Here is a 25,733-nt window from a genome sequence, read left to right on the forward strand (position 1 = left end):
TAGGAAAAATGTCTCTCTACAGCATCATCAGCCAGTGAAAAGCCATTGTTTACTATCTAGTGTCCCACATTCCATTGACCAAATAGTTTCCATGGAAATGAGGGTCAGGAAGCCAAGCGGACCTGTTTTGTTTTGGAATGCGTAGGTTGAGAGCGCAGTGATAGTATCTAGATACTAATAAAAATAGTGCTGGGGAGGTCACTCAGCCAGGAAGGCACTTGCTGAGTAAGGGTGAGGACCTGCGTCTGAATCCTAAGAACCCACTTACCAACTGTAATTCAGCAGCCTTACAGAGAGATGGGAGGCGGAGGCAGGAGGATCCCCGGAGGCCTGCTAGCCTGGCCCCTGGAGCAGCCAACAGCCAAGATGCCTCACACATGTTGGTAAAGGTTGCCTAAGTTTGTTCTCTGACTTCCACACATGTCCTGTGGCATGTGTGTGTCCATATTTTTGTACATAAATGTATGCATGTATGCGGAGACACACACATACAAACACACAATCTTAACATATTTAGATGCATGCCTTCCTTTTACTCTCGTCTTGCTACTCTTGGAATTCAGAATCCATAGCCGCATAGCCAGTGGATGTTAGAGCCTGTGTGCATGTATGCATTTGTTCACATGAACACACATACATGTGTGTACATCCCCATGTATGTATGGGATGTGGTGCAGTAAAATAAAAAAACAAAAACCTCCTTTTTCCTGCCAACAGATATGCCATGGCTCAGATTCAGCCTGACAGAAATGATCACTGGGAATCACAGATTTGCATGGTCCACCTGGCCTGGCTTATACTTTAATGTTTGTAAATGTCAGTCTGGCTTTAGCCAGGTGGGATGGGCTGCAGTTAGAAGGTTGCCTTTCTCCACAGGCAACACCCGGTTTCCCGTTACTGCTCTCTTCCATCCAGGAAGAGAGCTACCTAATAGAATGGCTTGCTCTCCTCTTAGCCAGCCTATCTGGCTGTGAGCATTGAAAGCTGTTGTAAAGTTGGTCAGGACAAAGATAACCCTGGGTGTCCAGCCAGCTACATCCTGAGGTTACTGGGTGATGAAGCTTGCCCAGAAGAAAGTAAGAATGGAAAGGCACTTGAAGCCTCATCATATGTTTAAAGAACCAAGGTAAATATAGCCATAAACAAACTCAGGGCTTTGTGCATGCTAGGAAATAAATTTTAGTTTTTTTTCTTTTCTTTTCTTTTCTTTTCTTTTCTTTTCTTTTCTTTTCTTTTCTTTTCTTTTCTTTTCTTTTCTTTTCTTTTCTTTTCTTTTCTTTTCTCTTTTCTTTTCTTTTCTTTTTTCTTTTCTTTTCTTTTCTTTCCTCCTTCCTTCCTTCCTTCCTTCCTTCCTTCCTTCCTTCCTTTCTTTCTTTCTTTTTGTTTGTTTTCAGGCAGGGTCTCACTGTGTAATCTTGGCTGGCTCGCAATTTGCTATATAGACTGGTCTTGAACTCACAAAGATACCCTACCTTTATCTTCTGGCTGCTGGGATTGAAGGCATGTGCCACCATGCTCAGCCTGGCAGTTTTTTTGAGACAAGGTCTCACTAAGTTGTTCAAGCTGGCTTTGAACTCACTTTGTCACCAAGTAGTCCTTCAGCTCGCCATACTCTTGCCTCTGCCTCCCAAGTAGCTGCAGGTATGGACCAGTACCACCATACCTGAGTTAGACGGGCACTTTCATGGTCATGAGTATTCTCCTTATCCATCTGTCTCTGAACTTTCCCTTTTTACAAGTGTCCCAATCATTTTAGATAAGGATTGCATCTGTGATCTCATTTTTACGTGATTGCCTCTGTAAAAACCCCATGCAGCTTAGGTGACAGAACTTGCCTATAGGATACACAAGGCCCTAGTGTTCTGCCCAGTTCGTGAACCCCAAAAGACCAGGAATAAACAGATTCCGCTGTAAACACATGAGGTTCTTTTTATTATAAATCATTACAAGCTGCAGCTTGGGCTCACACCCACCACCACCAAAGCTATGAGAGCCGAGAGCCCCGTGCTCAGGTTAGTTGGGTGATTTAAAGATTCTCATCCCTCCCAACATGCCCAAGGCAGGGGCGATTCCTGCCTGGCAAGCATTTATTGGTCAAAATGCTGCATTTTGAAATGATCGGCTATAGGAAGGTCCCCAAACCATTAATAATCTGGTGTCCCTCCTTAGGGGTATGGGCCAGTTTCCTAGCAACTGTATCTCTAGTGAGTGGGGAAAAAAATGCAGTACAGTGGGTTCTTCCCCTCAGGGCATTACTGGACCTCACCCAGCTAGTTCAGGCCTTAAACTTTAATAATAACAGCTGATTTTTAATCTTTTGGTCTCTCAGTAGAACTACCCAGGCAGGGTGGTGCATGCCCCATATGACTGGCACTTGGGAGGTGGAGGCTGTAAGATCTGAAGTTCAAGATTCTCCAGACCAGTCTAGGATACATGGGACCCTGTCTTGGACAAAGCAAATAAATAAACAAACAAATAAATAAATACCCTATACTAGCAGTTCTCAAACTCTGGGTCATGACCCCTTTGGAAAACCTCTATCTCCAAAAATATTTATATTAGGATTCATAACAGTGGCCAAATTAGAGTAATGAACCACAAACTAATGAACTGTATTAAAGGGTTGTGGCCTTAGGAAGGTTGTGAACCACTGACCTATACTTACATAATGAGGCCATATATTCTGAGATTAAAACAGATATAGTGGACCACAACGTAATGTATATTAGGGACAAGCAGGCCTCCTTCCCATGAGTCAGGCCTATATGGTGTTTCAGGAGCATAGTGTTGGAGAATGTGAATGGTAAGAACACAGGCTCTGCAGATCCACCAGGTTCAAATCTTAGCTCTGCTATATCCCAGTGTCACACACACACACACACACACATACACACACACGAGACTTAGCTTTCTTGTCACTCAGTGGGCCTGTTAAGAGGACCTTTTCCAAGAGGATGTGCTGAAGATTAAATTAATTTAGGGCCACTTAGCTGGTACCTGGCACACAGCTCGTATGAAATGCATGGCTCACTTAGTGTCCCTGCCTTGTCACTCGGACACCAGTCTGTGTCTTGTCTCTTTTAACTTTCAACAAACATGAGCAGCTTTTTTTTTTTTTTTTTTGGCTTCTTTTTCTTTCAGTTCCAAAACTAAAATACTTAAAACATGATATTTGTCACCGTAACTGTCCTGAAGTGCACAGGCGTGTGGCTCTCAGTGCCTTTAACACTGCTGTGGCTCCATCGCCACTGTTATTTCTCTCATCTCCTCAAACTGAAGTCCTACACCCAGGAACACCCACTCCCCACTCTCTGTGCCCTCAGCGCTTGGCAGCACCTTCTGCCCCCTCTCTTGATGAGTGTGACAGGTGTGGGTACGTCATACAAAAGAATTGCTTTGCTCTTATGTTTTTGCCTTCGGGTAGTACGTTTTCAATGCATCAGGACCACCTTCCTCTTCAAAGGCTGAGTGATATTCTATTGAATGTATGTATTGGGCCCCTCCATCGGGAAGTAGACGTTTAAATCCCTTCTTCCTGCTGTGAGTAGTGAATATGAACATGACTGACAACACTTTACGAAAGCTGTGATCGGGCTGGTGGGGTGGTGGCCAAGCAGGTAGAGGCACCTGCCGTGGCGTGCCTGGTGACCCGAGTTTGATCTCCAGGACCAGCATGAAAGGTGAAAGGAGAGAACTGATCCCACAAAGTTGTCCTCTGCCCTGCCACCTGCGTGCCGTGACATGCACACACAATGCATAAGATAAAAGCCATGTTTGCTGTAGGAAAGTTAAATACATGGGCTAGAAAAGCAGAAAATACTTCCTACCCCATCACTGGAAGACTTAGAATTTAGACAAGAAGTGACTTGCATTATATATTTTGGCATTTATCTGTGAAATGGGATCATTTTAGGCATTTTGTTATGAAACTTGAGCCACTTCTAAATGTTAGAAGGTTTTGAAGTTATTTAATAGCTTCTTGTTTGAACAGCAGGCTGCTGGTGGGTACCGTTGGTGGGTGCCTGTGCCAGGCCATGCTGGTCTTACCATGCTGACCTCCTTCTAGTGTGATCAGTATGGTACATTGAGCCCATTACTGTGGAATAGGCAGAGAGAAGTCCCAGGGCCCCTGGCTCTTTCTGCACCCAACACTCATCCTCATTGGACTTCCCTCTCCACCTCTTTTAGGCAAATGTCTGCAGACTGCGGCTGACTGTGCCCCCTGAGAGTCCGGTGCCCCAGCAAACAGAAAAGAAGATTGAGAGGAAAGATCAGGTGAGCTGTCTCTGAAGCCAGGGCCTACAGCTGGTCTTGTCTATTAACATCTTCTTCTCCATCCCTCGCCAAGGCCCTTCTCCAAGCTGTGCACTGGTTGCTGCTGCTAAAAAGGCACTCAGCCTTCCACACTGCTCTGCCAGCTGCCTCTGCAGCCTTGTGCTCCAGCCCTTGTATCCTAGGGAACACGGTGGCTCTGTGGAGCCTCCCAGCTGTGAGGACACCGGACTTTTAGTGACAGGTGCTATGGCAGGGAAGGTAGTTTTCCTGGAATGGCAGGTTCGGTGGAGTCAAAGGGCCTTTTGTGAATTGCAGGGACTGGAGCAACAGGCTGGAGGCCGCGCTCTAGCTGGCATGAAGAGCCCAGCGGGCAACTGAGCATGTTCTCTTGGCTGGTTCTAGGACGAATTCTGCAAACATTTCTGTGTTGCTTCTGAACAGAGTCCTGGCACTGTACAGATAAGCATGACCTTACCTTTGCTTTAAAGGGATTTGCAGTTTTTCAGGTGGGACCAGTGTATAAATAAACAGTGGTGATGTCATGCCCCATTTGTTCCTATCTGGGAACATAGAGATGGTGCTAAGTGACTGCAGGTGGTAGAAGGCTCAGCAAGTAAATGGGAGGGCCTGCTTACCCTGTTCCAGGTGACACCATTTTTCTCATTCCTAAGCAATGACTGGTACCTGCTAAATTTCATCCCCCAGGACTACAGCGGCGAACATAGCAGTAAACAAGGCAATGTCTGTCACCCACGGAGCTTGGATTCTAGTGGGTTGAGAATGAAAGCAAACAAAATAGTGATGTGTTTTCTGTAGGGAGAGCGTAAAAGAAAGGGATAGGCATGCCAGAGACCGGGCAGTCCTTCTGGGAGATATTTTCTGTGAACAACAACAACAACAACAAAAATGAAATAGTAGGTTATACATTTCATGGGTGGAATCAGGAGATTGTGACTTCTTGAAATGCCAACTTTAATAACCAGTGGCATAGCGAACCATAAGCAAGGAAGCCTCTTTATAGACTGGTGAGAGGCCAGTCATGCCCCAGAGTTTACTTTATATATCTATTCTTCCTTTCCCATGACACTCTTCTCTTGTTGGTTTGTGTGTGTGTGTGTATGTGTTCATGTATGCCCATGTGTGCCTGTGGTGGCCAGAGGTAGACATTGGGTGCTGCTTTCTTCCTTATTTCTTCTTTCTCTCTTTCTTCAAAAAATTTCAAATTTTATTTTACACGTATGAATGTTTTTGTCTGTATGTATGTATGGGTAACACATGAGTGCCCGGTGCCCTCAGAAGTCAGAAAAGGATGTTGGATCCCTTGGACCTGAAGTTATGGATGGTTGTGAGCCATTGTGTGGGTGTTTAGAACTGCGCTGTTGTCCCCTGCAAGAGCAACATGGCCCTGAGCCATGTCTCTGGCCTACTTTTTCCTTTTTCAGGTGGGGTCTATGTGTCTCTAACTGCCCTGGAACTCACTCTGTAGAACAATATGGCCGCGAACTCACAGAGATCTGCCAGCCGCTGGCTCCTGAGTGCTAGGATTAAAGGCGTGTGATACTGTGCCTGGCCTTATTTCTTAGTATGGTCTCTCACTGAACCCAAAGCTTACCAAGTTTGCCATGGTCTCTCTTACGGGTCATCCCAGGATTTGTCTCTCTCTCTCACCCCTGTGTTGTTTGTTGTTTGTTTAATGTGTCTGCTGACCCAAACTCAGACCCTCATGACTGCACGGCAAGCTGAGCTGTCTCCCCTGCTCCCTCTTCTCTGCTTTCTACCAAAGACAAGTCACCAGCGCTGAGGCAAGTGGCAGATGTTAGGCAGAGGAAGTAGGAAGGAAGACGAAGTTATGACTAGAGAGCTATGAGAGAATGTAAACTCACTGACCTGGTTCAAAGGAGAGGAAGCATCTCACCAACAGTACCCGGAAGAATGTTCAGGAGGGGGGCAGGCCAAGCTAGCCCTGAGACCCCTGGTTCTGGAAATCCAGGCAGTACCAGCAAGGTCCTAGCCAAGACCTTAGGAGCTGATTTTATTTTTTTATTAAAGATGTGTTTATTTTTATCTTATGTGTATGTGTGCCTTGCTGTATGTGTGTCTGTGTGCCACATGCATTTAGAGTCCATGGAGGCCAAAAGAGAGCGTCAGATCCCTGGAGCTGGAGTTACAGATGGTTGTGAGCTACCATGTGGGTATTGGAAACCTAACCTGGGTCCTCTGGAAGGGCAGGAGTTGCTCTTAACCACTGAGCCATCTCTCCAGCTCTGACAGCTCTTTCTGGTTAAAATGGACATAGCTTGAACACCAGAAAGATTAAGATCAGTACAAGTTAAATAGGCCCTATTATTATTATTATTATTATTATTATTATTATTATTATTATTTTGAGATAGGGTTACTCTGTGTTCTAGCCCGGGCTGTCCTGGAACTCACCTTGTAGTCCTGGCTAACCTTGAACTCACAGAGATCAACTTGCCTCTGTGCTGGAATTAAAGGTGTACGCCTCCACTGCCCAGATGAATAGCCCCAATTTTATAACCCTCGTAATGAGTTGGATTTGGGGACACTGTGGATTTTGAATTTTGGCAGGTTAGATATGCCTAACTGTTAAAGTCTGTACAAATATTCCCAACCAAGTATAAGGAACGCCAATATCTGAATTTCTTCCAGTCCCAAGCATTTTGAGATAAAGGACACTCAACCTACAATGGACTGTGATGTAGTGAATAATAATAATAAAATCCACAATAGTAGTAATAAGCAGAAAGGCATAGAGGGAAGGGGAAAGGCTTGGTATGGAACACTAATTAACAGTTAGCCTGGCTCTCTGCCATAAATCTGACGATATTAAAAACAAGATGAACTTCTGCTGTTGGAGAGATAGATTAAGAAACCGAACCTGAGATGTCATGAGTGAACCTTGGTTAGGTCTTGGGCCCCCAAAATTTGTCAGACATGCTGACGTGCTTTTCAGATTTGCAGTACGAGCCCCATGCTAGCTATTGGATGAGTGTGATTTTCACGTATGTGGAATGTGACCAAAGCTCTCTTTCAGCCTCCCCATAGCTGTGACCGTTCAGCAGAAGAAGTGCTTAGTGGCTGCATTCATTACTTTTTTCCTTACTGTGGCAAACTGTGACAAAAGCTACTGAAGGAAGGAAGCGTTCACTGTAGGCTGATGCCCGCTGTCATGCAGAGGCCACGGTGGCATGGACCAGAGGCGGCTGCTCACAGGGCACCCACACAGGAAGCAGGGAGACATGGAATGCTTTCTCCCTTTTCTTCAGCCCGTGGGATGCTCCCACATACAGTCAGGATGGGGATTTTTTTTTTTAACCTCCTTTTACCCAATTCAGAAACTGCCTCACAGATGTACCTAGCACCTAGTACCTAGTATTAGTGCTTCGTACTTGATGACCTAGGAACAGGGGCAGCGAGGCTTGAGCTACTGGGCTTGGGTGGTGACCAGGATTGAATGGGGTCCTCTTGTTGGGGGGCCTTTTCCCCTTTGTGTCCTTACCCTCACTTTCCCTTTTAGAACTGATGGCATCTGAGAAAGTTTAACAAAGAAGCCCAGCCCAGAGTGAGTGACTAGGCCAGGGTCATGGTAGCTGTGTCCATGCGCACGGTAGAGCAACAGGGAATGAGCTGCAATAGGGCAAGCCACCCTGGAGCGGTTATTCTCATGGGGGAACCAAACACTCCCAAGGAAAGAGCTGCAGCTATGGAGTTCATATCCAAGCTGTGTGCCCATCTTTTGTCTTGAAGAGTGCTTCCCAGATTGGTTGAGACAATGACTTTTTTTTTCTTTTACTGTAACTAAGCATCCAGCATTACTTTTATTCATGGAGAGAAAAACGTGTTAAAAGTTAAAATGAAAATCACAAATAGTTTTATGCAAATTGCTTGAGTACATATTGACAGTATCATTTTATCTGAGGTCACATGCTTATTGCTGTAACTTGCACTAGAAGCCAAAGGAATACTTTTTTTTTTTACGACAGATACTCACTCAGTGGGAGACAGGTGCTCAGGAACTCAGGCTCCAAGGAGCTCGGGAACCGTGTACCCTGACGCCTCCCACACTGGGCGCCAGGCGTGAGGTCCTGGGTGCCCATCTGTAGCAAGCTGGTGACTCACTGCGGAAGAACTGGGGTAGAGAGGAGGGTGAGGCTGGCTTTGAAACTCTTGGGTGGTGGCAGCACCCAAAGGTTCTTGTGGCAACTAGGAAGATAGTGATTTTGACACCGTGTCCTGGCTGGATTCCTGGGTGTGAGTCACTGGGAGCAAAGTTCACATACCAACTAAGGTTCCCTGAAGGAGCCACTTCTGATGTGGTTGCCGTGTGTCTGCCCCTCCCCCGGGAGCCACGGAATTGCGAGGTACCCAACATGCTGCATGATCGTTCTAGGCTCAATGACTTTGATTCCTTTGAAGGAGAACCCATGGTTTGCCAAGCCAGCAACTGGGACTGGATAGGACATGGAAGTCTGAGGATGTGAAATGGCCTGACTGACTTCTAATGAAGTGAAACTACTCAGGGAATTTCCTGGCCATTAGCGCTGCCGCTGGCCAAGGGCAGTTGGGCCTTAGTCACTGACACTGTCACAGCAGAGGTCAGTGGGCAGCTGGCCAGATGTAGACCCACTGCCTGCTGGCTATTCTTCTGTCTGTTCTCCGTTTATTATAGAGAGGAGTTCCTCACAGCTCAGAAGTACCGGAGAAAGCACACTTTGCCCTGTTGCATGGAGGTGTGTTGGGAGGATGCTCAACGCAAGTTCAATAGTGAGCACTCTTCCCGGAGTCATGGGATCCCAGGGTGTACTGGAGAGGCTTCCTTATCCTAACTCAGACGCTTGCCTTCCTGCTGCTCCTCGTCCCCTTGAGAGTTGTCTGCGGTCTGAGACTGCGTTCTGTTTTCCACCAGTCCTGGAAAGCAGACGCTGATTTCCTCTGTAAGCGGGCATGGTGATGCCCAGCTGCGAAGAGCAAATGAGCTGAGCAGGGCTGCAGAGATGGCTCACCTGGTAAAGTCCTCATGTCGCAAGCTTGAGGACCCGAGCGGAAGCCTTTTGCTCGGGTAATAGTTCTGTGCATGGAGATGGGTGCTTGTAATCAGGGCAGAGGCAGGTGGGTGCCTGGAGTTTGCTGGCCAGGCAGTCTAGCCTAATTGGTGAGCTCTGGGTCAACGAGAACACTTTTCTCACAGGCGGTAAACAGTGTTCTTGATAGTGACACACATAAGGTCATTCTCTGGCCTTTGCACACATACGCACATCCCTCTCCCCACATATATGTACATAAACATTAAAAAAATAGACTAGTGAGGAAAAGGTACCCTCCACTATGTGTGGCCTACAAGGAGTCACTGAATACCACCTCTGCCTTTTGTAGGTCAAACCCCGTGGCCTTGGCTTTGGCCTTGACCTCTCTCCTTTTAGCTGTCTTGGAGTCATACCCATCCATGAAGTGTTGTCTTGTCTCCCTTCTTCCTCTTGGGATATGCCTTCTTCATTCTTTCTAATGTCATCATTCCACTCTCCTCCAGAAATCTGAGCATCACTATACCATCACCTGGTCCAATTCCCCTGCCCCCACCTTTTTTAAAGATCTGTTGGTTCCCACCTCCCCTCTCTGAAAATATCTACCTGCCCCCTCCTCCCCTCTCTCTGTGAAGACCCAACCCTAGAGAGCTCACCTTTTTCTGGTTCGGAGACAGTCTTACCAGCTGTGGTCTCTGGATCCTATTCTGGTAAAGGCCATACTGGTTGGTGATGTGATTTCTGCCCAACGGAACAATGATAGTTTATCGGTGTTGCAGTTCTACTATTTTCAAATTTTAAAAAGTTTTAGGCAACATTGGAACTTTGAATGGGACATTCTGGCTGTAGCCCTCTGCACCTGACATTCTTGTACCCTGATCACTGGAGAGAATGGGGATTCTTTTCTTATGTTCATTCGCTGAGTGTATTTCCCTCAGAGCCAGTCTGGCTCATGCACTTCCAGGGAACCTAGTGTGGTCTGACTTGGGAATGGATCTCAGGCTATTATAGGGAATAGGAGTTGATAGGATAGTTAATGGAGGTGGGGAAGGAATGGGGGCAGGTTCCTGCCCTACTCTGAGATCTAACCATCCCCATGTTGAACAGATTCTCTCCGTCCCCTCCTCTCATACCCTGTCTCAAAAAAACCTAAATAAATAAATAGTAAATGAGTTTATGTAGTGTCCTTCTTAAAATCTGGCCTCTGAGGTGGGCTGGAGAGTCATGACACGAGGTATGAGGCTAGAAAGTGGATGGGTGATGGTGAAACCATTGCTCTTGAGTCTGTGTGTTGGTTTTGTGATTCTGCTCCTGTGTGGCATCACTGGTTGGGCCCTGCCAACTAGCTGTCACGGGCTCCTGCACCTGCTATATCCTCCCTTCTTAGAACCCCTGCTAAGGTCCGTTCTCCTACTTGCAGTATCTTCTTAACAACTGTCTCTCTACTTACCCATTCTGCCCCTCCAACAAATGGCTTCCTTCTCCATTGAGGTCTTCCCTATCTGTCCTGTGCTTCCATGACCTCCCCTTCCTTAGTCAAACTCCAGGTTCCAAACTGCCCTTACGGCTTCACCTGTAGCATCCTTTGGTCATAGGAATGGATAAACATTTCTGTAAATATTCAGATGTGAAAATAACGTTGAGTTAGTGTAGAAACACACAGGGCACAAAGGTCTGACTCTACTCTGTCCTTATAGAGCCTTGCTCTCTGCACGCAGTAGGTGTTTAATGACTGTGACGATCAGTTTCCTGTTAGTTTCAGAAGTTACCATAACAACACTGTAGACTACATGGGCTGAACAACAGAATTTTATTGTTGCTTTAGTTCTGAGTCCTAGAAGCCTTGGATGGAGGCAGGCCCATGTCCCTTTGGAGGCTCTGAGGCAGAACCCTTCTTTAACTTACCCAGAGTCTGGTGGCGCTTGTCAGTCTTTATCTTGTGGCTGTGTAACTGCAGTCTTCACAGATGGAGCTCTTCCTGTGTGCACATCTGTGTCTGTCCAAATTCCTTCCTTTTTGTAAGGACGCTGGTGATGATGGTGTTGGGCCCACTCTAATGACCCCATTTTAAGTAGATCTTGTCTCTAAGGAAGGGCAGATTTTGAGTTACTAGCAGTTAAGACTTTAACATGTCTTTTATTGAGGAGTGACACAGTTTAACCATAGCAAGTTCTTTGAAATGTGCAAGCAACCCAGGTGAATTAGCTTTTTGTTTGTTTGCTTGCTTGTTTGTTTGTTTGTCTCATGTAGCTGAAGCTGGCCTTGAATTACTGATCCTCTTGCCTCTACCTCCCTAGGGCTGGGTTTACAGGTGTGTGCCACCACCCCTGGCTTTTTGTTTACATATTAAGCATAATAATGTGGTTTCTTATGATCACAGATTTCATGGAGAGGGATTAATAAATGTGGAATGTTCTTAAGTATGGTTAAACTTTAGGAATACAATTGACAGTAGATCATTTTGAAAGTAAATACTCTTTTCTGTCATTTTCAAAGAACTCTGTAACTCTGTATACCCTGTAACCCTGTGAATAAGCACTCACAGAGAGAGGGAAAGAGAGAGGAAGAAAGAGTGTGCATCACACACACACACACGCTCACACGCTCACAGAAAGAGGGGGGGTGGAGAAGAGAGAACAATTCTAGCTATGGCAGATGCAGCACGTTGAATCGGAAATGTGGCTGCATAGTCTTATCTGGTTAGAGCTGGTTCTGTGATCTTCATCATGAGCGAAACCTTGTGCATATTAATAGACTAGCTAGAAGAAACAATATTATGAGAAGCTGCTAACACGAGGTAGGAAGGTCATTATGTGTCCTTCTGTGACCTTTAATTACTCTGAGACTTTGAGATGCTAAGTGAGTGTGTGTGTGGCTGCAGAGCCCAGGACTCCTGGAGCCAGTAGTTTGTCAGAGGAGGAAACCCTCCCTGGCAGATTTTATAGCCTCTTTCCTTTAAAAGCCTGGATGAACAAGCCTGCTGGTTCTTGTCCTTGGAGAGCCTGTTTATACAACATCCTGGCTGTTGCCAGGTGAGCGGGTATGCTCCCATAATTCACGGCTGCAGCTGGGGCTGGGCTGCCTCTGTGATAGTGCGCAGGGCCTGTGTCTGTCTCTCATTGAACCCTGAGGTTCTGATCCTGGAGCCTTCACTAACCTCTGCAGGTCTCCTGTCTCAAGCCCTCCCGAAGGGACCCAGGTTCCTCTTCTAGAACACAAGAATGTTCGCCCCTCCCTGTAGTGAGAATGCTGGAATTTTGGTTTCTTAAAAAACAAAACAAAACAAACAAAACAAAAAACAGAACTATTATAAGAACGTGCTCTTGTTTTAATCCCAGGTGTGGGGATGTGGGGCCTCTTTGGACTGTTCACAGCAGCTGACTATGATTTGCCTTGTGCTCTAGCAGAGGCGTGGTTTTTCCATGTGCAGATAGTTTCTGCAATTGTGTGATGTTTGGAATTCTGGGAACTTTTCAGAGGTATATAAATGCTAGAGCCCGGTAGGATGGGTTGGTGGTTGCTTCAGGGGGTGTTGTTTACAGTTTGTTATTAACCGGTATTAAAGAATAAGCAAAAGAAAAGAAATTAGCTTCAGAGCTCTCTCTCTCTCTCTCTCTCTCCTCCTTTTTCTCCTATCTAGTGATAGGGGGTGAAACGGGAGGGGGAGGGATAAAGGGTGGAAAACAGAACCCACAAAGTAGCAAAGACCAGCTGTACCTTCCCAAAATTTCTTCAGCTGTGGAACTCTTTATTCGCATTGGTACAGTCACATGAAATAATGTCAGAGCAGTGTCTTAAAAGAGATGAACGGTATTCCTGAGGTTGACACCCTCTCTGGCCTCTACACATGCACACACTCATGCACATGCATAAACACACTGACCTGTACCACATGTGCACCTCCCCATATATGATAGCACACAATCCTCCCCATCTTTGTTGAATGTCTCTATATGCTGGGCATTGAGGTGCAGCTGGGAGCTGTAAAGGTAATCCACCCTCTGCCTTTGTGGAGTTTGTTGTCAGATCACATGTTCTAATTTAAGAGGTGATAAATCTAGGCCCTTGTCACTAACCTAACTAATCCAATGGCCAGTGAATCCCTTAGAGAATTTTATAGGGTTTTAGACTGGGTTCCTTTTTGTGGCTTCTCATCCTTTTCCAGCCCAGGGAAAAGAGCTGTTGCCAGAGCCTGAGGTAAATCCTGAGCTGTGGGTGCTCATGGGAAATCACCGACCACAGCCTCCCTCTGTGTTACTGTGTACACCTGCTCTTATTCCTGCTACGTCTCATGTGGGGTTCATGGAATGCCAGTTTTGTGTGTTGTCTCCGCTCCCTACTGTGGTGGGAACTTTCTCTTCATCTCAGCACTTTATATGGCTTTAGTTTTCAAGGAGCTTGTGCCTGGCATTGTTTTAGGCCCAATATATCCATAATAGGTCTGACACATACATATTCTTTTTAGAAATATTTGATTTACTGTTTCTAAGTTGTGTGTGTGTGTGTGTGTGTGTATGTGTGTGTATGTGTGTGTTTTCACATGGATGCAGGTGCTCTTGGAATCAGAAGAGGGCATCAAATTTCCTAGAACTGTAGTTATAGGTGGTTGTGAGCTGCCCCAAATAGGTGGGTTCTGGGAAACAAACTTGGGCCCTCTAAAAGAGTCATTGTACACTGAGCCATCTCTCCAGCCCCAAACATATTTTAGATGTTTTTGTTTTCTACATCTATTTTGTGCACGCGCACATGCGTATGCACACACACACACATACACACTGTGTCTATCTATCTCTGTGTGTGTGTGTGTGTGTGTGTGTGATATGGCATGTGTAGAGGTCAGAAGACAAGTTGCAAGAATCAATTATTTCCTTCTGCCATGTCGATTCCCGGGATGGAACTCAGGGTTTCCGGCTAGATAGCAAGCACCTTCTGCAGCTGAGGCATCGTGCCAGCCTCCACATGTAATTTAAAACTTGCTTTTTAAAAGGTATAAAGAAAGCAGCATCCTCAAGCTTCAACAAAACAAAAGAAAACAAAACAAAAACAAACAAACAAACAAAAGAAACCCAAGACCTTTTAACCGTGGAGAGTTTGAAACTTATACCAAGGGAAACCGAAATGTGGACTAAGCTACTAGCCTTTGACTCAGTAGCCTTCCACTGTCATAAATACGTCTGGATGCTTCTCTCAAAGATAAACCCTGCCTTTTGAAACTACCACAATACTTTCATCATGCCTAAAAGTAATACTCACTTTAGGGCTGTTGTAAGAGGAGGGAAAAAAATGAACTTTAAGCATTTGCAAACATACTAGCTCTTTTTTTTTTTTTCCTCTGTGTTCTCTAGTGATCTTGAGCATGTAGCTATTTACTAAATAAACATGGTGGCCCCACCTGCCGTCCTGGGACGCCTCCAGATTCGTGCTGTGGTTGAGGTTCTGGGCTGCTGATTGCCCCTTGCTCTCCGAGGGACAAAGGGTGTTTCCTTCAGCTGGACTGTGTTTGCATGTTCGAGGTGGTTTCCCCAGCACCTCTTCTAGCTTCGAAAGCTCCTCCTGTTCATCAGTAAATATTTGCTGAGAGTCACAATGTGTCCATCGCCGCTGCCTGCTGCAGCTGAGAGTGGGAACGAGGACAGATGGGGGATTGGTGGCTGCCAGGGGAGCAGGCCTCTGATCTTACAGACACGTGCAGTCACTCAGGCCTGGCTGTGGTCGTGGGGAAGATGGGCATGAGGAGTCCTAACAGTGCTGAAGGATCAAGGAAGTAACTCTGGAGGAAGGGACATTTCAGTCTAGCAGTATGGCGGAGGGAGGAGCCTTGTAAGTGGCATGAGGTAAAAAGGGAGTTGGCAGAAGAACAGAAGGGCCAGGAGGCTAGGTGGGGAAGTGGAGAGGAGCCCCTATCTCTGGCCCGACTCTTTTAAATGGTTCTGGAACTTGAGGGCTAAGCTCCCAGCCTCTTTGTCCCCTGAGACTCTGGGATGCCACCTAGCCATCTGAGGTCCAGTTCCCTGCTGACTCTCCACTGGCTTGGAGGCATAGTGGTTGGAGAAGTTCACATTTGCAAAGACAGGGGCAGAAACCTGAATGCTCACACCAGATGAACCAATAACGTTTACACAGCAGGGTTGTGAGGACTGAAGGAGATACCGTGTAATAAAAAACACTAAATGTGCAGCAAATGTTTTCCTCTTTCTCCTCCTTCTTACGTGCCCTTCCAGCCTTTCTCTGCGTGGTCCAGCGCCTTCCCCCAGGGAGCACCATGCTGCTGGCCCTGCTTCTCAGCAGAGCCCTGTGGCCTGGCCCTTTTCCTGGAGGTCTTTTGTTTTAGATAACATTTTAATGATTTTTACTTTTACTTTCCTTTTGAAGATTGAAATAAAGGGAGACTGGAGAGATGGCTGAATGGTTAGGAATGTGTCCTGACCTTGCCGAGGACCTGAGTTCAGTTCCCAGCATCCACGCTGGGTGGCTCAGAACTGCCTGTAATTCTAACTCCAGGGGATCTGACATCCTCTTTTAGCTTCTGTGGACCCCTGTGCTTACATGTACACATACCCCTACACGGATACATGCCTATACAGATGACTAAAAACAAGTCTTTAAACTGATACTTTACTAACTTTTTGAAACTTTCACACAACGTATTCGTATCATATTCACCTCTAGATCTTCCCCTACTCATCCCCACTTCACTGTCCACTCAACTCAATGTCCTCCTTTATTAAAAAAAAAAAAAAGGCAATCCGGTCCAGTTTGTGTTGTCCAAATAGTCTTGGGTGTGGAGTTGTCTCCTGGAGCGTAGTGAGCCTACCAGGAGCCACACACCCCTAAACAAAACTGACTCTCTCGTCAGTTATCCAACGCCGAGAGCTCCAGCTAGGGGCAGGACTTCATGTCCACCTCCAAAATAAATCTTTAAAAAAGTTTACGTAAAACTGATTCAGCAATAACAACAACAGCAACAGGCCAGAGTGGAAAAGAACACAAAGGGAAAGGCGGTGTCCAATCCCCTGAGATTGTCACCAAAGGTTTGGATTGTGTCTCTGTAGAAAATCTCCGCACCCGTTCTTAAGACAAAAACAGGAATGTAGAATTGATTCTTTTCCACTCAGCGTATCTTAGACATCTTTCAACGCACATAAACCCTTTTCCTTGTTGAGTCAGGGGCTCACTCTGTAGCCCAAACAGGCCTTGAACTCACTATGCAACCCCAGTTAGTGTCAAACTCAGGTCAACGCCCCTGCCTCCGACTCCTCAGTGCTGGGATTGCAGGCCTGACCCGTCCTCATCCCCCAGGACCTCTGTGTGTGACCTCCTCTTTGCACCTTGCTGTGTTGCGCATCTCATCAGGGCCATGTGTCAGCAGCCTGTTTTTCAGGAACTGGGTGGGGCCCGGGGCTGCAAGAACAGCTTCTGTTTCCTGGTCTGTGGGGAGTTTCATTGGAGCTTTTCCTTTTCCTAATTACGTGTTAGCAAATTGGGGATATCTGAGTGCCAGAGTCACTCCACGCGACAGTCATTGGAACTGACAAACACATTTCAGACTAGTAGTAGCGCCCACGGGATCAGGATCCCAGTGCCTGGGGTGGGCATACAAGCTGTTCCCAGAAACCAAACACCAAGTGTCCCAGACCCTGACATCCCATCGCTTCCCCAGTTTGTACAGAAGAGTAAAAAGCATTGGGTGTGTCCCCTCCTTGTGGTAAAAACACTCACACAAACAAGCACAGAAGGAAGAAAAGTCACCCCTTTGTTCTCTCACCCATTTCACTGTCCCTTCCTCAGAGGTGATTGCCATTAACCATTTGTCAGGAATCTTTCTGGGTTTTATTTATTTATTTTTATTTTACAAACTTGGAATGAGCTCAACACTTGTTATTTTGTGACAATAAATAATTTAGAATGCAAATTACAGTTTCCTATTTCAAAAGAATTTTCTGAAGATCTGGGGGTGAGGGGAAACTACAAAAAGGGAATCGAAAATGTTAGCTCGAGTCTGGTGTGGTGGTTGGTACAGCCCTTTAATCCTAGCGCTCGAGAGGCAGAGGCAGGTGGATCTCTATGAGTTTGAGGCTAGCGTGGTCTACAGTGAGTTCCAGTCCAGCCAAGGCTCTGTAGCAGGACTCTTCCTCAGTAATGAGAGGAAGGAAGGACGGAAGGAAGGAAGGAAGAAAGGAAGGAAGGAAAGAAGGAAAGAAGGAAAGAAGGAAAGAAGGAAAGAAAGAAAAAGATTGTTGGAGGAGGGAGTTGCCAGGTGTAGGCTAGGTACTGGGTCATCTCCTTGTCTCTGAAGTCTTGTCTCTGGGTCTTGTTTTTTGTTTTTTTTGTTTGTTTGTTTTTTTTCCTCTTTCTTTTTTTTCTTTTAAAAGTTATTTCTTTAAAAATATTCCTGTTCCATTTTATTATTTTTTATTACTTTTGTTCGTGTGTGTGTGTGTGTGTGTACGCGCTCGTGGGTGAAACACAGTGCCCACGTAGAGATCAGAAGACAATTGTAGCAGTTAGCTCTCTCCTTCCACTGTCATGTGGATCCCGAGGATCAAACTCCCGAGCTTGGCGGCACCTTTCCTGGCGGAGCCATTTCTCCAGCACCCTCATTCTCTTCCTCTTTTTCTCTTCATTTCCTTTGTTTTAGGAGGTCCCTGCTATCTCCCCACATCTAACAAACCTGCAGTGTGAGGCGCTGGGCCCAACCCCAAACAGGGTTGGCTTAAATGTGATTGTGTGCTCATGCGCAAGCTATTTGGGCCCTTTGAACTTCCACGCCCTCCGCTATGAAGTAGACAGGAGAACTGTTGGTAAATGGCTACAAACATTACACATTTGAAGCAATTTTTTTTTTTTTTTTTTGGTGGTCAAAAAAACCCACTTTTTTTCCTGCTTCCTGAAGCCTTCATCTTCCAAAGCTGTGTCAGATTTGGACACACTACTTTTGAATTGCAGTTTGCTGATGATTCAAGCTTTGACTGCTGGAATTAAAGACCAGCTAAGTGGAATGGGAAGATTCTTCAGGGCTGGAGTCACTCCACCTCTGCTTGGCTTTTCAGAAATGTTTCGTAAATGGACACAACAGGTCGTGGGCTAACCCCACCTCTTTCCCTCAGATCTTGGCTGCAGAGTCAGCCCTGCCCTCATAGGACAGTTTTGCTACCAGATGAGGGTCAACCCCAACTTTCCACAGTTCAGGCTGTGTGGTTAGCGAGGCAGCTGAAGTCATCAGAGGAACTGGCACACTGCAGAAAACAGTGTCACCTCAAAGCACTGTCACCTCAGTGCAGAGTTTCATGGTATAATTCCTCTGGCATCTTTGTGAGTTAGAAATGGATGTCTCCTTGGGAAAATGGAGTGTGAAGGTTCTTACCAACGAGAATGGTGGGCCAAGGCTTGATAGGAGTGGGCAGTAGATGCTTTCTCCAGTCTACCTCAGCCCATGCCAGGCACGGTGTGACAGCAGACGCCAGGTTGGGGGTCTGCCCCCTCAATGCTTCTGCTGGGGTACCCAGGGCCAGGCACAGCCTGCTTAATCACACATGGGTGCCCATTATCACTGCTGGGTTTGTAGGACTTACGTTCTCTTTCCTGCCTTCTCCTAGCCTCCAGAAGTAAGCAATGGGGAATCTACCAGGAAGCTTCCTCAGGGTGTTGTCTATGGTGTGGTGCGGAGATCCGATCCCAATCAACAGAAGGAAATGGTGGTGTATGGCTGGTCCACCAGTCAGCTGAAGGAAGAGATGAACTACATCAAAGACGTGAGCGACCCGAGGACATTTTGATTTTCTGTCCTTTGAAGCAGAAGGCGGGGGGGGGGGGGGTGAGGTCAGAAGCATGGATGAGAATGCTAAGCAGGCATTTTGGAAGCCTTATTTGGGATGGAAATGTTTCTCCATTTTCTTTGTGGTGATGTTAAAGGTACAGGTATAATTTTTTTTTTTTTCAACAAGCTTCTCTTGGGTGGTTGTTACAGGCGGAGGGATCATGAGACCCAGGGCTTCTGCTGGGTGTGGTGTGGAGGCTCCTGGGTGGTTTTGCATAAGATACCAGACACACATAATGTTTAGGTTCGGGCGGTTGTATAAATGTGGGTGTTACTGGCTGCTCGTAAGAGAACCGCCAACTCAGAAAGAAATGTGTTTTCCCTGGCGATGAGTCTGGAGGTAGGGGATTCTGGGCAGGTGCAGCTAGGCTCAGATGGGCTCTGGGTCTGCTTTTCTGTATTTCTTCGGGCCCTTTCTTTCTTCAGCCTCAAGACTGGGTCTCTTCTCTACATTGGATGTTTGGAGAAAGAAAACAGGACACCCGCTTCTGTACGATTTTTGAAGTTGCCCAGCTCCAATTAGACATTCCCTTACATGCCGTCTTGGCCAGGGATGGTCACATGCCCAATCCCATACCAATCACTGACGTGGAGCATGGGCAGACTCGGCAGGATCACAGCAACGTGGTGTGGAGCGTGTCTATGTGAAAAGTGTGTGTGGATGAGTAGATTCGCTCTGAGTTCGGTGAGAGACCCTACCTCACGTCATAAGGTGTCGAGTGATCAAGGAAGACAGCTAATGTCAAACTTTTGGCCTCCAGACTTGTGCACGCATATGCACACACACAACCATACACTCATATGCACATGTGCACATGGACACACACACACACACACACACTTATACTCACACACTATGTATTACAGCCACTAGCCTTCAACACCCAGTTATCTGATCTCTTAAAGTAGTTTTTTTTTTTTTTCCTATCATGCAGAATGTTGCATCCCAGATTGTTTTAACAGTTCAGGCCTTTCTCAAGGAAATATTTAGACCTTCATTTACATGCTCCATAGAACTTGGGATTACTTTAGAAATAAACCTTCAATTTGAGAGCTCAGACTCTCAAATTGCCCAAGACAAAGGCAAATACAGCAGGTCCAGGCTATTCCTCAGCTATAAATGACATGCCCTGTGATCACAGAACTGGTTCTGACCCCGAATTCCCAACCTCCACTGACTTTGCAATACAAAGTTAATCTCTAGGCCCCACCTTCAATGGCTGGTTTCAGATCCATCCCAGCCTGCTCATTTCCTCAGCGTGTTTATGACTTTGTTGCCCCTGTTCCCTGATGGGAGACTCCCTGCCTCGTCGGCTTCCTACACTGTTCAGTGGGAGCAACACCCAGCTCAAGGTCCTGCCCATTCACCTCTGGTGACAGATAGCACAAGAGCCAGCCAGGGTGATATAGAGTCATTCGTCCTCTGGAATGAAGAGGCATGCTTTGAGGCTTGCGGTCAATAGCAAGAAAGTAGACTATTAGAATTTATCTGGGTAGGGGCTGAAGAGATGGCTTAGGGGCTAAGGTTTCCTATTACAGAGGACCCAGATTCAATTCCCAGAATCCACCCATGTCAGGTACCTCACACATGTCTGTTCTGGGGGATTCTACAACTTCTTCGCCTTCCACTGGCACTTGTGCTTACAAACACACACACACACACACACACCTACACACACACACACACACAGAGAGAGAGAGAGAGAGAGAGAGAGAGAGAGTAAATCTTAAAAAGCACAAACAAAAGAAAAACTTCCTCTGGGGAATGCCTGAGGTCTTGATTCCTCTCTTCTAACTCTCTACCAGTATCCATTCTGAAATAAAATGTACCTCAGTGTTAGAGTTCTTGCCTAGCTTGCGTGAGGCCTTGAGTTCAAATCCCTAGCACAAGAAATAGAAAACAAAATCTCAAAAGCAAACCAAGTTTTTTCTTACACAAATATACCTTCAGTATCAAGTCTTCTGGCACGGTCCCTAAACACTGACACTCAAACCAAGACTGCTTCTCATTGGTAAGCCAGACAGCCTGGAGTTGGCCTGGAGGAAGCTCCCTGGAGACTTCTTGATCTGTTGGAAGACTCCCAAGAACTTTACTACACATCTAAGAGGATGGAACACCAGAAGACAAGAAAACAGGGTTGTGGATCAGCCTCCCACTTAATACTCTTCTGATAGACACCCCACAGCCCACACTTGCACAGTGTCTGTATGAGCAAGGGTTTGGGGAGCACTTTCCCTGTTGTTACACCAGTGTGTGTTCTGTTGGTAATTACTGAGAAACTGACGTCTGAATTTATGGCCCCTTCAGGCCTTACATTTTTCCACCTTGCATTCTAGACGTTTAATTGCTTTTTGGCATTTGGAGCAGAGAGAGGGGGGGAATTAGAGGTTGCTGCTTGCTTTGAGGTGTTTTCATCCATATAGCCGTGTGTTTACAGTTGGTTAGTTAAAAACTTCCTGCTTGTAAAAACATGTGATTGGAAGGGGTAAACTTGGTTCAAGCAGGGTTTGAGGGTGATGGGTGAGTTTTAAGGAAGTGGTTGTTCTTTGGTTTACTGTTTGGATAACGGAACGTTTGTTAATCCTGATCCTCATATATGATACACATTACTGTTCAGATAGTCTCCATTGTTTTCAAGAGTGATTCTGTCACTTAATCTGCTACATGTTTTCTTAAAAAAAGAGATAGGTTTATTGATTACATTTAGTGTTCTGTCTGCATATACACCTGCGTGCCACAAAAGGGCACCAGACCTCATTATAGATGGTTGTGAGCCACCATGTGGTTGCTGGGAATTGAACTTAGGACCTTTGGAAGAATGGCCAGTGCTCTGAACCTCTGAGCCATCTCTCCAGCCCCTACATGTCTTATTCTTAAGATGTTTTTGTTGGTTTTTCTCTTATTAATAAAATTTCCAGTATCTCTCATGAAGGTATTGTAACCTAATAATTTAACTAGTGTTTTTGTGGTCGCAGGTGAGGGCCACTCTGGAGAAAGTGAGGAAGCGGATGTATGGAGACTATGACGAGATGAGACAGAAGATCCGGCAGCTCACCCAGGACCTGTCAGTAAGTCGATGCCTCAGCACCGCAGCCGTGAGAGGATCTCAGAGTTCGGGGCCCACGCTCAGTGGCCTGGAGATGTTTGAATGGCTCAGGCTTTTTATGAGTGGAGCCGTATGTTAATCGAACTGAGAGGACAGACATCTTCTGAGTCACAGCTTGAACTTCACTGTTTAAAGGGAAATGTCTGGCAGTCTTCCTTGGAGTTGCATTACAAGAGCGGTGCACACTCTTAACTGCTGAGCCATCTCTCCTGCCCCTACCCGGGCGAGTTGTAGATAATGTTCTACTTACACAAAAGAGTTTTACTTTTAAGAAAGATGGAGTCTTGTGTAGTCCGGGTGGCCTCAAACTCGCATAACCTTGAACTCGTCGTGCTCCTGGTCTGGCCTCCCCAGCGAAGGGATTATAGGCGCGCACCACCATGCTTGGTTAATGGGGTGCTAAGGAGCAAACCCAAGGCCTTCTGCATGTCCTGCCGACTGAGCCGCTCCCAGCCCTCAAATTCTATTCTTAAGAATTTATTCTACAGACAAGCTCCCTACATGCAAAATGACTCATGGATGAGCTAGTGTTTTGTTTGTTTGTTTTTTGTTCTTTAAGATTATTTGTAATAGTTTTTTTTTTAAATGGAACTTGAAATACACATCAAGAGTAAGAAAGTAGGTTCTCTCTCTCCCTCTCTCTCTCTCTCTCTCTCTCTCTCTCTCTCTCTCTCTCTCTGTCTCTCTCTCTCCTGGCAAACACTTTACCAACTAAGCTAGCTCCTTGGTCCCGGATGTTGGTGTGTAATCTATAGTTTTACTGTAAATATCCCTGAAGATGATGTGGCTGCTCCCTGGAGTCAGTGGGGTGTGGATTGGCTTTGAGTGACTGTCTTCCTCTCTCCAGGTATCCCATGCTCAGCAGGACTATCTAGACAGTCACATCCAAACCCAGTCATCAGCTCTGGACAGCTTCAATGCCATGAACTCGGCGTTGGCATCAGATTCCATTGGCCTGCAGGTAGTCCGCTGCTTCCTCTTATCTGGGAACTGTCCCTTACAGGGCAGCTGGGTATAACCAGGAGTGGGGCCTATTTGCAGAGAAGTCACAGAACTTCCCGTGGCCAGTCATGGTCCTTTAAGCACAGCCACGGCAATAGTAGTTTCTGGAAGGCGGGGAGGAAATGCTTCCAGCTAAGATGCTGTGCTTCTGTCAGGTGCCCTTGTCAATGGGGCTTTAGATTCAGCTCTAGGAAGGAGATGTTTCCTGCTCCTTGGGTACCTGAGTGGTCCACAGTGTTTGTGTCCTTATCCTTATATCTCTGGGGCTTCAGGAAGTACCACTTGGTTACAGAAGAGACACATTTACCCAAAGACAAAATGTAACCTTTCATGGGAGGTGGCTCTCACAGAAGCACCTTTTCCTGATTTAGAAAAAGAGCCTACATTGGAAAAAGTCATGTGTGATCTGGAGAATGAAGACATTCTTAATTAAGACATGCTACCAGAGACTGGCTCTGCGCTAACCACTAAAGGGCTCTCACTCTTTATCCTCCCAGCTGAGCGGTCCCCTGCCCAGCATGCAAGTTCACTTGAAGGTGTTCAGAGCAGGCCTCTTGGTCTTTTCAAATACACAAACAATCCTTTCTGCCATCCTCGAGTTTGTCTGGCTTATCATTTTATGTCCTCTTAAAAATTCAACCCACTCATTTTTGATCCTTTCTGGTCCTATGGAAATAGTTTTGTGGATAAGCAGACAGACCGCCATACTGGGCTCCCCCGCTTCCCATAGAATTTAGCATTCACCAGCCACAGCTGCCGGGGCTCCAGAGGCAACAAAGCTCGGCTAGCTTCCAGCAGTAGGTGGGGCGGGGCTGTGTTTGGGTTTGTCTGGGATGCCCATTTCTGGTTGGGCAGCAGTCCCATGCTTTTCCTGGCTCACTTTTGTGTATGCCAGCTTCCCCCTGGCCTCTGGCCAAGCCCCTGCTTTATTCAGGAGCCCTTTATTCCCTTTCTCCCGACACCAAGGGGACTTGACAAGGCTCACTTTCCTTCCCTCTTGGAAACCACTTCAGCTCCCCAGCCTACCAAGGGGGGCTTTGCCCCACCTGAGTTTAGACCTGCTTGTACCTGTCCTATGTCTCCGGGTTTTCTACCCAGAACAACAGTATATTTTTAGGCAAATTCTACTCATGTGCCAGTTAGCCGACGATGTAGGCATTTACCCCATAGGTCACTTATTAGAAGAGTGTTAGCCCTAACCCAAGGACCCTTAGTCTCTTAGTCTTAGGCTACAGAGCAGAGCCACGCAACTAGAAGAGGACAGCATTGGTCATATCTGAAGGTCTTTGGCTTCTTGCTTATGCAAGATCCTAGCGTCTGCTCGTTTGTTATTATTGCAAAGACCAGACTCTTGGCTTCGTTTCTTAGAGCAGCAGAAATAGACAAACTGTGGAGATGGTCTCCAAATCCTGACTTTGGTGGGTAAACTAAGGCCAGCAGAGAGCAGAGACAGGAAGTGTCTAGCTAGTGGCAGAGGTAGGATTAGACGCATCTGGTCTCCTGTTCAAGGCTAAGTGTTTGTGCATCTGTTTTCTCCCAGAAGGATTTGGGCATTAGGCTAGATGTCTCTTCATATCCTTTCACCTCCACTGATGGCTTCTAAAGTGGTTCAAGTAGGCTTAGGGACAAGAGGCATGCTGTCCAATGAGTCCTTCAGAGGCCAGTCGTCCACCAGAGAGGATAGAGGAGATACAAACGCCTTCTGGGACCACGTTCTGAGTCTTGAAGTTGTAGCTAATGTCCATTGTGTCCAGTGGTGAGAGTCTGGGGATTATGGGAATCATTTCTCTTTAATTAAGTAGAAATGGAAGCAATAAACAGGAGCATCATTACTTTAATTAGTTCTGACCACCTGTCTGACCTGGAGCAGCAGGCAGTCAGTCAACAGCATCTCCCTCTCCAGCGGGGAGCTCATTACGTACCCCAGGATGACCTTGAACTTGGTCTTCCTGACTCCTTCTTTGTTGAGTGCTGGGATCACAGGCCTGCTGGGCTACCACATGTCACATATGCGGTGCTTCCGATGGAACCCTGGGCTACATGCACGCCAGGTTCTCTCGTTGTTTGTTTGTTTGTTTTTTGTTGTTTTTTTTTTTTTTTTCTATTGCTGGGATGAAACATCCTGACCAGAAGCAACTTGGGGAAGAAAGGGTTCATTTGGTTTACTCTTCCACAGCACAGTCCCGTCATCAAAAGAAATCAGGGCAGGAACTCAAGCAGGGCAGGAGCCTGGAGGCAGGGGCTTAGGCAGAGGCCATGGAGGAATGCTGCTTACTGGCTTGTTCCTCATGGCTTGCTCAGCCTGCTTTCTTATAGAACTCAGGACTACCTGCCTGAGGGGTAGGGGTGGTACAGCTCACAGTGAGCTGGGAGCCCTCACCTCAGTTATCAACCAAAAAGAATTCACCACAGGCTTGCCCCTAGGCCAGTCTGATGGAGGCATGTTCTCTGCTGAGGGTCCCCTTTCCTAGATGAACTTGGCTGGTGTCA

At 46.4% G+C, this 25,733-nt stretch overlaps 1 protein-coding gene across 2 annotated transcripts in view; it reads left to right on the top strand.

The window, feature by feature from the left end:
- Myzap (myocardial zonula adherens protein) overlaps positions 1-25,733 on the top strand; it is an 82,239-nt gene that overhangs the window by 8,890 nt on the left and 47,616 nt on the right. For both annotated transcript variants that reach the window (XM_021645460.2, XM_021645461.2), the window contains exons 2-5: positions 4,189-4,275; positions 18,914-19,069; positions 22,111-22,203; positions 23,089-23,202. In XM_021645460.2, the coding sequence (XP_021501135.1) occupies positions 4,189-4,275; positions 18,914-19,069; positions 22,111-22,203; positions 23,089-23,202 (450 nt within the window). The remainder of the gene's footprint in view (positions 1-4,188; positions 4,276-18,913; positions 19,070-22,110; positions 22,204-23,088; positions 23,203-25,733) is intronic.

The sequence above is a fragment of the Meriones unguiculatus genome, chromosome 6 (assembly GCF_030254825.1).
Source record: "Meriones unguiculatus strain TT.TT164.6M chromosome 6, Bangor_MerUng_6.1, whole genome shotgun sequence".
Lineage (NCBI taxonomy): Eukaryota > Metazoa > Chordata > Mammalia > Rodentia > Muridae > Meriones > Meriones unguiculatus.